This window comes from Rhodnius prolixus, unplaced genomic scaffold, assembly GCF_049639745.1.
Source record: "Rhodnius prolixus isolate KJV_2025 unplaced genomic scaffold, Rpr scaffold_1, whole genome shotgun sequence".
Lineage (NCBI taxonomy): Eukaryota > Metazoa > Arthropoda > Insecta > Hemiptera > Reduviidae > Rhodnius > Rhodnius prolixus.
The window spans coordinates 12,107,388-12,120,461 of record NW_027411581.1 but is presented as its reverse complement, the minus strand read 5'-3'; the positions used below and the strand labels follow the sequence as shown (position 1 = coordinate 12,120,461).

The 13,074-nt window shown below is 34.7% G+C and overlaps 1 protein-coding gene across 4 annotated transcripts in view; it reads left to right on the top strand.

Annotated features, from left to right (window-relative positions):
* trh (PAS domain-containing protein trachealess) overlaps positions 1–13,074 on the top strand; it is a 350,233-nt gene that overhangs the window by 277,916 nt on the left and 59,243 nt on the right. For all 4 annotated transcript variants that reach the window (XM_074129109.1, XM_074129093.1, XM_074129102.1 and 1 more), the window contains one exon: positions 8,791–9,029. In XM_074129109.1, coding sequence (XP_073985210.1) covers positions 8,791–9,029 — 239 coding nt within the window. The remainder of the gene's footprint in view (positions 1–8,790; positions 9,030–13,074) is intronic.

The window sequence follows — 13,074 nt, the reverse complement described above, 5'->3', positions numbered from 1 at the left end:
GGTTTTCCACCTAGGGGCTAACATATCATTGAGGAATTGTGCAAACTCAAGCATTAATATCTCAATTGGTTGTACTAACATTTTTTATTTCACAAAAACTTGCTAAAGACATTAGTATTCTTTGCACCGTGATTTTTAAAATAAAAGATTATTATTTGTAAGAGCATGCACCATTTTTATGAACATTATGAGTAAACTGTGCCCAATCTTGGTGCCTGATTAAACTTGTTTTTTTTTATTGAGAAACTAAAAATCTCCAAAAGAACTGTACTCTCTTAGACTCCATTAGAAAGGTCGGCAACGGTAGCCTGGGCGCATTCGATTTTTACGGATCAAAGAGTTTAAAAGATGTGGCACTGTTTTTTCTTTCTTCTCTTTTACCTTCCTCTGTGTCTCTTAATTTTGTTTTTTATTTTCTTTTCCCATTGCTAGCAGCCAACTCCACAAAGGGGAGAAGCACTATTGGATAAAATGAGAGTAAAACACAGTAGCGTTTGTAGAGGCACACTTGGTTCTTAGTTTTCTTTCTTCAGTATAACAAGTAATAGCGTGAAATCCAGGCGGCAGGCCTTGTTGTGACGCTGGGTGGTCGGATCCGGCGAGCGGGGAAATTAGATAAGAAGAGGCTGGTACTAGGAGATTGGAAAGAGAAATAGTTTAGGGAGTAAATAGTGGCAGGATGACTCGGTAAGTTGGCCACTTGGTATGCATGCATACTACACAGCTTCTTCGGGTAGTTTCTGACCGTCAGGCGTTCTACATCAAAAATCAATCAGTTGGCCTTTATATCCGTTTAAAAACATCGTACATTGAATAAAAAAGTACAACTTTTTTTTTAGACCCTCTATCAATTTTATAAGTCCTGTAATGTGCTTTTATAACATCAAATTTGAACTTATATAAATATTTTTTTTTTTTTTACTTCTATTCGTAAAACAAATAAATACGATTAACATTCCACAATTTTGCAAATTTTTGTGTTTGCGTTTCACCTGGATTGAGCGTATTGAGATGTACTATCACGGAAAAATGGTTTTCACAACTTTGTCTGCAGTCTGTCTACTTTGTCCGCCTTAAATGAACGTATCTTCGAAAATAGAAATTCACCAATATTTTGCAATTTATATTTCATTTTAGGTGCCATCAGGGAATCCTCTCAAAATTGTATTGAATAGACAGTTTTCTCAGTAATATGGCTCCAAAAGATTGTATACCGAGAGCATGCGTGCATATCGATAACATTTTCCCAGGGAACCAACTCTTAGGGTGCTCATAAGAAAGAAGAAGTGGAGAGGCAATCCTATAAAGTGCCATTTTACGTCGTAGATGCTCTTGTTCGCGTCTGAACACAACTATTCTCTGCCCGAAGGGAAAATTAGAGGCACAATGGAGATCGCGGTATTGGGCGAATCTCCGACTGCAGTCTGGTTTGGCTATGCCCGCTTCAAGCCTTCAATGTCCACTTTAAACTTTGTACTGACAAGAGGAAATAGAGACGAGTACTGGCTCACTTAATCCTAACTGTGACTACACTTTGGGTGGACAAGTTAGGCAGCATCCATCCTGGATAAAATAGATTGGCAGCAACATTTTCTTTCTGGGACGTAATATGGATTTCATCCAACCCAATTATTAAAATTAATCTGATTATTACACCCAAAAATACAAGAGTTCCATTTTTATTGCAGATTAGGTAGACATGATCTGTTGAAATTATAGTTTGGTCCGCATTGCAGGAACAATATAGTTGATTTTATCAATCCTTAGCAGGTTTTATTGTATCTTTAACCAGTTTCGGTCTTTCACTTACCATCAAAGGTAGATTAATCAGAAAGATGTTAGTGAAAGATTCGCATAATACCGATTTAGTGCTGAATAACACTTACCGCGTTGTTCTGGCAGAAATAAATTTGCGTCTGGATGTTTCTAAGTGATGTTACGTGTTCGCTTTGTCTTTTTTTATTTCATATTTCATAAACAGACTGATATAACTATGTTTTATTAAGTTAATTTTATTAATATTACATCTTATGACAATGACAAAGCTTTTAATGACATTTCCTCCTTGAAGAAAATTAAACGAGGTGATGAAATTATAAATTTTAGAAAATTGTGAATGTTTTGAAATGTATTTCATTTTTCCGCCAAGTTTTCGAAAACTAGTCCTGCTGAATTCTTTGAACAACTTGTGTTATTCACTCGTACAAAAGGCCATTATTTATGTTTGAATCATTTTATGGAATATTAATCTTTTCGATGATTGTTTAGAAAATCAGTCTAACAGTATATTCGTGCAAAGTTGATTTAAAAAAAAAAAAAAAAAAAAAATCATTAGAAAATTACACCTGTTACATTCGTAATAATTCTCGCCTGAATAGCAATACACCGAGATGTAATGGAGATAAACATTTGCTATCCCCTCTTTATATTAGCATCAATTGTTATCATTTTCCAAGCAATTTGATTCGATGAGCAACAATGAAAAATTGTTCTCTCCCCTGTTACACTTCTCTCCATGGCTGTTTCTTTCTGAACAAATTTATTTTGTTAGACAGCAAACAATCAAAAGCAAGAATGTTTCTACAGAATTTTGTTCACCATAGTTTTAGACAGCTTCCGTTGCCAATGCCGTCCCAGAAGTTTTATTGTGTAGCACCCTCCTCCATTGGGACACCTCCATTCTTGCTGCTTAGCTTAATTAGACCGGTGACGTGATACTGGGCAATCTAGAAAGCCACGTAATGTTTTAAATCTGTAATTTCGGCCTTCTACCAAAATGGCCTTGCGTCTGCATTGTGTTGCAAGTTGCAGTGAGTAGCTGACTGATAAAGATTTTCAAGTTCCCTCATTCCTCATTATTTCTACAACTTATTATGCACCCAATTTTTATTATAGCCGCCCTAAGAAGGCACTTAGCGATTCACAAAAGAGTTTGGTTAAGGAGAAGACTCCAATGGTCCCTTAATAAGTTGCCACTTACTGGTTAAGGGTATAAATTTTATTAATTGCTTAGGTTTGCTTCAAAATGTTAAAGTACCAAACTACAAAATATAGAATCACAACAAAGGTACTATTTTGTGTTCCATTTTTCGTGCAGAATGGAATATAACGCTCCTTGTAAATGGCCTATTTATTGTAAACACAAAATAAAAACTTTTCGTCTTTTATTACTAAACTACCTACTCTTTTTTCAGATATTTGGCACACGTTAACTTCTAGATAACCTCAAAAAACTGCAGCAGGTTCACGAATTTCATTAAAATTGATTAATATCAATCTGAAGTATCAAAAATTAATTTCATTGTTTAAAAGAAATTTGGTTTACATCCGCGTACCCGTTCAGATCACGCATAAAAACATTTTCCCTCGCAACCACTTTTGAGATCAAAATATTTAAAAGCTCCTTTCCAAAATGTAACACACACATGCACTGCTTTGTCTTCCTAGCAGTCAGAAGAAAATGGAATAATTTTATTGAACAAACGTTTAAAAATAAATTTCTCCGGCTAACTTTCATGAACAAAGAAAAACAATCACAATAATTTGTTCAGAAGTTGAAGAAGAAAAAGAAAGAGAAAAAACAAAGTGAAAAAACAATTTACAATAAATTTTGTCAGTGAGGTAGGAATGTAGTTTAGTGAAGAAGGAACGTAGGATGTTGTTAGGGAGCAGGATGGGTGTAGGGGTGTGCTCTTCAGGAAGATCTAGAACGGAGGGCATCGCTCTGAGAATTAGATTCCAGTCAATTTGAGCTTTCCCTCCCTATTGAAATAAAAGTTGAAGAAAAAGGAAAAGAGATAGTGGTGTTAAGGAGGGTTTGAGAACAGTCGGACTTAACAGTTAGAGAGGTTGGCCCAGCCCAGCTGAGTTGTCTAACAGCGACTTCAGGGTCGGCCACAATATGTAATTGACACCACGAGCAGATCTTCTTCTGTCTGTAAAGGTTTCTCTTTTGATGTGCATGCATCTTTTTTGTTCTCTCCCACCTTTTCTAAGTATGTTCATGGATATGGACATGAAAAGGGCATCTCTAGTTCCCCTGGGACCGGTAACAAGTTACCATCTCATACTTCTGCAGAGAATGGATAGTACAGCATTGAACTTGGACTCAGCTATGGATCAGTCCAAAAGACTTAGGCTCTCACCCTAGTCTTTTGTAACTTGCAGTCCCTTCCCAATTCTAACACTTCAAACAGTCCTTCCCTTCTGTCCATGGCCTATGTCCTGTAGACCGCGCTTACCAGCGCGCTAGTGTTACAAATTGACCGGAATTGTGGCCTCCCTTGGGATAAGACTTGGTCCGTTCATTCTCATCACTTCACACTCGCCACTTCCTCTCTCGCTGACCCTCTATCCTCTTCAAGTTGGCTGCAAGTGTGTCTGCTTCTAAAGGTGTTCGAGTGTTTCATATACATTCACACACACACACACACTCAAAGACACTTTCAGCAGCGTCGGCATCGCTTGATTTAACAAAGTAGGGTTTCTTTTCTGCCCAATTCTAGCACTGAACAGTTGCTCTTCAATTGTCCCTGCCTTGTCAACAGAAATTAGAACACAACTGTTTTGTGTGCATTTACTTACAACAGTCGCCATTGGACAAAATCTTTCCCCTCAATGTTATCCAATTATACTTTTCTGAAATTTGATTGTTTTTTTTTTTTTTTCTAATAATTGAACTTTATTACTTCTTCCGATAAAATACAAAGAAAGATAAGAAGTTAAGGTAAGCTTTTAGATGACTTAGTTGGTTTTCTGAAAATAAGTTCTTTCGAGACTAATTATTTAGCTAAAAATGTTCTAGAGTTGTAGCCAAACCCTCACTCAGGTATTTATCTTTAGAAAGCTTACTTTACCCTGGTGGCTAGAGCGCGCAGAATACTTGGACACAAAGAACACGAATTAGTCCGAGAAGACACAAATGGCATTTACATACCTGAGATCCTGTGTGGAAATCACTTTGATGGTATGAGTTCAAATTAAATCTGAAGTTCTGGTGGAGAACAGACAAGTGAAGGAATTCGTTGAGGACTCTCTAACAAGCTTTACGGCAGAGCTGCTTAAACCATAGGCCTTTAAGAGTTACAGTTGGATCGGGAATTGTACGCTTAACGCAGAGTAATGCGCTTTTTTTTGGGATGACGGTCAATGCAGATTTGAATTGCCATTGCGCTGACTGTGAGAGGTGTCTTATTATTTGATTTGAGTAGACATTTCTCAAACAGCTTATAGACATCTCACAACAAGCACTTTGTGTGTTTATTAACCGTCTGTTTCTGTTATTATTTATCAAGTTTTACGAATGTATACTCACTAAACAAAATGTCTAATGTAGGTAAATTTGATGTCATCTTTTGTCTGCAAGAACAGTTTACGAGATATCGATACTTAAATAAACTCTTTGTCTGCATTTGGTTAAGTTTTTGAAGATGACGAAATTAGTTACGAAATTAGAAAAGAAGTTTTCTTTATAGAATTAATCTAAAATGTTTTATTGCAGCTGATTCAGCTGGATAGTTCGCAAAACTTAATTTAGCTTTACTATATTTACTTATATATCAAAATTGGTCCAATAATATTCATTGATTGATTAGCCAAGTAGTAATGTCCATGGATTAGGGACAATAGTAGTGTTGATCAAAAAGATCCCAACGGAGTAAACAGGATGTAGTTATAGTTAGGGGATCCCTCTAATCATGAGCACCCTTCCACCCACTCTACGATAAAGAAAACTGCCACATTATTGAAGTTAGGGTGTGATTAATCTGAACGGGCAGCTTGCATAGGCAGTATTTCTCGTCATGGGAGATGATGTTACTCTGCTAAGGTACAATCTTGTGATAGCGTGTGTTTCTATGGGCAATTTTTTGGTTAGGTGTTATTCCCAGGTATTAGAAAATGGATTAGCTCATTTGGTAGCGCGAAGAAGTAGTAAGCCGGAGGTCTCAGGTCTAATTTTGGCGTGCTTCCCTCAGAGTTTCTGATGAAGATTATTGTCTCTACCGAGAGAAACAAAGAACAAAGACCGACACTGAGAAGGCAATGGTTGCCTTTGACCTTCTTTGTGAATGCGCCTTGAATTAAAGCAAAAATAACAAATTCCAGGTGTTGATAACAAATTCACTTCTTTCGTAACCAATAGGATTTTCTTTGCGTTCCTTGTAAACTTGTAAACGAAAGGCAAATTGTATGGTGCCTAACCCTATTTGAAACTTACAAGAGCCAACATAAAATAAGATCAGAAAAATTAGGGCATCAAAAAGCAGAGGTTTACTGAGTGGTCACTTTTTGTTGGAAGTGCCCTCCTTAAACTGTCTAATGTGTTGGAAATGGAAAAGCGATTCTCTTGTTAAAATTGAGATTCTCTTACTTTCCTAAGAAGAAAAATACAACATCTACTTCTTCTATTACACAATAATATGGAAATTCTACTGTTAAGACCAATCTTGTCTTAAGACTATTCATAGAAAAATTATCGTGCAGAATGAGATGAAACAGCTACTTGGGGATATGATCAGAATCACTTCAATTACGTCTGCATAGAAGTATGTGAGAGCCCATTAAAGGGCTGCTAAGTACAGGTCACAAGTAACTTGACAAAAAGACGGGAGATAGGTTATGAGGAAATAGAGAAGGGTAGCAAGGTTCAACAAACTTTACCGGAAACCAATTACCAAAACACCATAAACCGTTTCAATAGCGATAACGATGTTAATTAGCCGCTAAATGGTTAAGTTTACGTTTTAAAGAAATATTTTATGATTAAAATGTATAGATTTATCTGCTGTTCTGCGTAATATTATCACCTTAATAAATAATATTAGATATTTGGACCCAAACTGTAGGATTAAACTTAGAAAACATTAGCTTGCTTTATAATACGTCTAATATTTCCCTCGTAAATTTAGGAGATTGAAGAAGATTTGTAAAAGTTATTAGTTGTAGAAATAAAGCCAGGAATAGAGAAGATACTCGTATAATGAATATGTCAAAGAAGTTTTGGTGTTTGGAATTCGATGCTTTAAAGCCATTGATAATATTATATAGGTATAGGAGAGATCTTTTCGAAGGACTGTCGTCGACAGAAGGTTCTTTCGAAGTGGTTCCTTTAGAAGATTCTTAATGTTGCAGTTACTACTTACCCTAGCCCACTTTCCGTGGAAAAAGTGTTACGTTTTCCTTCAAGTAGTTACTAAATATGAGCGACACTTTTAAACAAGATTCAAATTCAGATTTGAAATATTTCTTTACTCAGGCTTGTAAGCTTTGAGAATTAACTTTTCGATCAAATAACAATTTTGAAAAATTTGAATAACTTTTTGCAGTCAATGAGTGGCTAAACTTTGTTAATCAATGGTCTTAGATTTAATTGCAACGCTGAGAACAGATGAATTAGCATTAAGATAAATTTACAGAATTAGCTCTAAATTAAAAAATAAATTCACTTAGTTGCTTGTACACAGTTTCCTTATTTGTTTAGGTAATGATGACTGGAGTTGTAGTAGCTCCATCAAGCGAAAAGCTTAGGGTTTTACTACCCAAAAAGCTTTCTTCCTGATGGACTTGCCTTTAGTCTTCATCTCCACTTCCGGTGCTGTACATTTCTGTTTGTTTAGCACGCTGGCTCTCACTAACTCATTCTAGCCAACCCAGAGCGTTGTAAGTTTGTCTGTCTTTATGACCTCAGTCACTCAGTTGGACAACAACAAGGGTTTGGCCGTGTACAGGTAGCCGCCATCCTTCGTTACGTGTCCTACGTGATCAACCCTTCCCCGTTTCATTTTCTGTTTCTCTTCTAGCTCTCTGTCCTTCTGTGATGTACGTGCTGCTCGCATGAATTGTGTGACGTATAAAAACACACACACACACACACACTAGCCACAATTCATCCCTCTCGTTTCTCTGTCCCACCATTTTTCATGGCCTTCCGGTAAAACCAGTCGTCGGACAATAATCCTAACTCACCTTACTCAACCACCGAACAGCCAATCTTGATAGAAGAAGCTAAAACGAATTACCTTAAGCAAAATTGAGACACAGTACTTTTTATTACAAATGTCGGTCCTTGGAAATTGCTTTGTAAAGAAAATATATTTTCTTTTGTAATCTTGTTTTCATGAAATAAAAGAAAATCGAGAAAATATGTGAGCGAGAGAGAAGTAACGCTCAATCTCCCTAGACTTAGAAGTATAAATTACTTTTATTTATACACCTGAAGATCAAATTTAAAATTCTCTTATCTGCTTTTGTCGTTTCTAAATCATTAAATGAGAAGTTTAATAAAATAAAGTTCCGCAAGAGGAACGAGACTTAAACGCTCAACAAGAGTTACAAGCGACTAGCTAGAAGGCTATTAATCAAGACCTAAACCAACACTCTAAACTCTAAGCTAACATTACGTTATAATAGTTTCTATATCCATTCTTAAATCGAGTTGGACTTGCGACTTGCACATTATGGTATAAACTAAAAAGCAAACAAAACCAGTGTACTCCACAATCGAAAATCGTTTTTCGAATTGTGAGAGCTCGTTTTTATGTAAGTAAACTATATATTCACGCAATTCCTAAACATTCCAAAAGTCACTACATTAAATCATAATCCAATTCTCTTGCAACAATTTTTTTCTCTCATAAATGCAGAATTGTCGAGACTTGCATTGCATTAGTTTGAGTGCAATAATTACCTTGTTAAATGTATTGTTTTTGCATGATTAAACTCGTTTGATTGTAACTAAAACTTCTATTATTTACTTTTTAAATTGATTTTAATTTTTTTTTCCTGTTACAGTATTCTGGAGTTAAGGAAAGAGAAATCTAGAGACGCGGCCAGGTCTAGACGTGGTAAAGAGAACTACGAATTCTACGAATTGGCTAAAATGTTGCCTTTACCCGCCGCCATCACCTCACAGCTGGACAAAGCGTCCATCATACGATTAACAATATCCTACCTCAAGCTGAGAGATTTCTCTGGACATGGTGACCCACCTTGGACCAGAGATGCACCACTGCCTTCTAAGTCGGTTAAAGGTAAGTTTTATGTATATTTTTCTTTGGGTGAGTTGTTTACCTAATAATACTATTTTAATTGAATATAAATATTTGGAAAAAGCAAAATCTTACTTTTGTTCGTTTTTAATGTTGTCTTGTGGAACACTTTCAATTATGGAAATAAATATTCTCAAATCAATTTCTGCTTTTTGATCTCCAAGACGTAATACGCTCCATCTTAAAAGCAACGTTCGGTGACTGATCCTTCATACCATTCAAACAAATCAACGCCCTATCTTCATCAGTTTTAAATATATTTTCCTTTAATAAGCTATCGCGTAGCTGTTAGATTGTAGGCTCACTTCTGATAACTCTTAAATTAATGCACTTCAAGTTCCTAATTTTTAAAACAAAGTAAGATGAGTAAACTCTAAGAATTAACATCAAGAGCATCTCAAAATTGGTTAATCTAATTTCTTAGCAACAGAAAATAAATTACACAGGAAAGATCCGGCCAAAAATATTTATTCTCTTTGCTTGCCTGCCAGTACCTCCCTCGAAATGCAACATCATTTTACTAACTTCGAAGATCTATCTTCGAATTATTCAAGACAAAGATATTCTTTACAAGTTTTCTCATTGTTCCATTATTTTTTCATTTTACATCACAAAGATTGTTATTTATTTATTATTTTTATTGGAACATTTCAAATTATACATTTTACATTTATATATTATAATTTGCATCTGGGGTCTAGCCCCATACAAAAGGAGAAAAAAGTTTGGCGCGACAATACAAGTAAATATACAAAGAAATACTGAACAATATCACAAATGTAGTACAAACAATGCAAAGATACAATTTTTTTTTTTTTTTTTTTTTTTTTTTTTTTTTTTTTTTTTTTTAATTATTTAAATGTTACCTAAATTTATTATTATTTTTTTAATTTTATTTCATTTTTTATTTATTTATTATATTTTATTTTTTTTTTTTTTATTTTTTATTTATTCTATAAAGGATCTCAACCTTAGTGCTGATGAAAAAAATAAATAAATATTTTTATAATCTTTCTTCGACGAGGGGTTCAAAACCAGACCAGGCCAGGAGGAATCAGGGTTTATATGAGCGAGGTAGCGTTCTCTAAATGGCGTGAAGGCCGGACAGACAAACATAATGTGGTGCAGATTCTCTTTTAAATTAGATTTACATAGAGCACAAACTTGTTGCGGATCTATTTTATAAGAAATGGCGTTTATTGTTATTTTAATGTGATATTTACTTGCAGTTCTAAGTTGAGCAATCAGTTTAGTAAATGTTATTGATATATTCTGCGTGAGGTAATTTTGTGTATCCTCCAAGCAGTTGTAAATTTCTTTATAATATGCGTTAAAATTAGAAGTTTGCAGGCTGCACACATCATTATTTTTTAAATATTCTTTATATTCTTTCAATATTATTGGAATTTTTTGCTTTATATATTTATGATCTGCTGATTCTGGCAAATCCGCGTAACCAATCAACCTCAAAAGACCTATCAGCTGAGAGACCCAGTTATATTTTGAGACCGTATTAGCTCGCGATCTCTCTAACAATTTTGTGAAACAAATTTTGGGGTATCTTGTGGAGCTCATTTTGACAAGTTTTACTAAATAATTCAAGGTTACCTTTAATATATACCAGCTGATGTGGGGCAATCCTGTTTCTAATCTTATTAAATAGTTGGGCGTATTTTTCGCTAACTGTAGGTGACGCTTAAAAAAACATAGATGCGCTTTCTCTATTTCATTACCATAGCGCAGTCCCCACACTTGGGCCCCATACAACAGGGTGCTACGTATAATGGCGTCGCTAAGCCTCAGTTTGGATTTCCAACAGTTCAATTTTGAGCGCGCGCAAATGTCAAGTACCGCCCCTGTAGCTATATTAGATTTTGAGATAGACTGCTTAACAGCTTGTATGAAGAGACCAGAATTTGAGAAAAGTACTCCTAAATAATGAAAACATTTAACTATTTCTACCTGTTCGTTATTATAGAATATTTGTCGTTCCTTTCTCGGTCTACCTTTATAAAATTTAATAATCTTTGTCTTGTTTACATTCACTTGTAACGAGTTTTCTTCTGAGTATATTCTAAGTAATTCTAGTTTATTTCTAATATCAGAATTCGAGTCGCCAAAGATTATCAGATCGTCTGCATATAACAATATAATTATGGTAGAATTAGGTGAAATCGTAATACCATGAGCACCGTTTTTAGTAAAAAAGCTTTCCAGGTCACTTAGATATAGATTAAAGAGCAAGGGGCTAAGGGGATCGCCTTGAAGAACCCCTTCGGTTATCTCAAAAAATTTCGAATAGTTAGATTCACATCTTATTTTCATTCGCACTCCTTCATAAATACTTCTCATTAACCTTATAATTTTACAGCTGACGCCCAAATGAAAAAGTTTGCACCATAATTTATTATGTTGTATTGAGTCAAAGGCTCTCTTAAAATCCACGAAAGCCGCATACAAAGAGCCTCCTTTATTATTTAATTTCAATTGCACAATGCTATTCAGAACAAAAATATTATCTAAACAACTCCTATCCCTTCGGAAGCCAGATTGATTTTCCGGAATTAAATTATTCTGGTTTGCCCAGTCGACAAGTCTATCATGTAAGATTTGTGTTAGGATTTTTAGAAAACAATTCATCAGCGAAATACTCCTATAATTATTCGGGAGATGCCTGTCACCCTTCTTAAACAACATGGTACCAACTACGTCATGACAGGAACTAGGTATTTTTTCTTCACTAAATATTTTATTTAAAAGACATTCAAAATATAAATACCAATTGTCAGGTAGCCATTTATAGAAATCATAAGAGATATTATCTAAACCAGGGGATGTACCAGATCTAGTTCGGCGTATCGCATTTCGTATATCATGAGCAGAGATGGGTAAATCCAATACAGGGTGCCCGACATCAAAATAATCATTGTCATCAATAACTCGGGTTGGATATATTTCCGTAAAGAATTTTTCCCAGGCTTCAGCATTAATTATATTATTAGAACTACCAGATTTTCGAAAGCGTTTTATTGTACTCCAAAATAATTTACTGTTATTACAATTTTCTAAAATCCCAATAATATTTTTTGTATGTTTTCTTTTTTTACATTTTAACAGATTTTTGTAACTATTTTTAGTTCGAATATAGTTATATTTATTTAATTCATTAAAATTAGATATTTTGCAGTATTTTAATAGACTTTTTAATGTTTTCTTTTTTTGCCGACACTCCTCATCAAACCAAGGTTTATTTAAATTTTTACAACAATGTTTATTACCGTTTAGTTTAACTGAATAGCTCATATTTAGCTGGGAAGCAGAATTATATACAGCAGTTTTAAAATTCACAAAGAGATCATCTATGGAATTAGTAAAGTTTGTTGCTATTAGAGAACTGTACCTCATTATATCGCTGAACTCTGGCCCCTTATGTACATCCCACTTCAAAATTCTTGTGTATGACTCACCACTCCCGGCAGTGACTCGATTTTCCACCCCACCATCAGTGGAAACATTCATTTTAAGTATTAATGGAAAATGGTCGGAAATTGTTAAGATATGATGGATTTTTAAATCTAAAATTAGTTCCAAATGTTGAGAGTCACACCATATCAAATCTGGCGTACTCGTACCCAAGTGGCTAGCGAAAGTAAAATTCCCCTCTTTGTCACTCGGCGATCTGCCATTTATCAAAATTAACGAATGCTGTTCCATAAATTCTAAAAGGAGTTTACCTTTTGTATTTATTCTTTTATCAAGACTATTACGAAAAAAATTAAGATGTGTCCCTTCAAATAATTCCTCCTGACCCGTATTTAATTCCCCTACTCTACAATTAAAATCTCCTCCAACAACAATTGCATGATTGCAGAATTTACTTTTTAAATCAATTAATACATCATCTAAATTTTCAAGAACGAATTCAAGTTCAATTGTAGGCTTAAAGTAAACAAAACCTATTATAAATTCAACATTTTTCAAATGAATCAGAGTAAAGAGCCAATATTTACAGGAGTTTATTACTTTT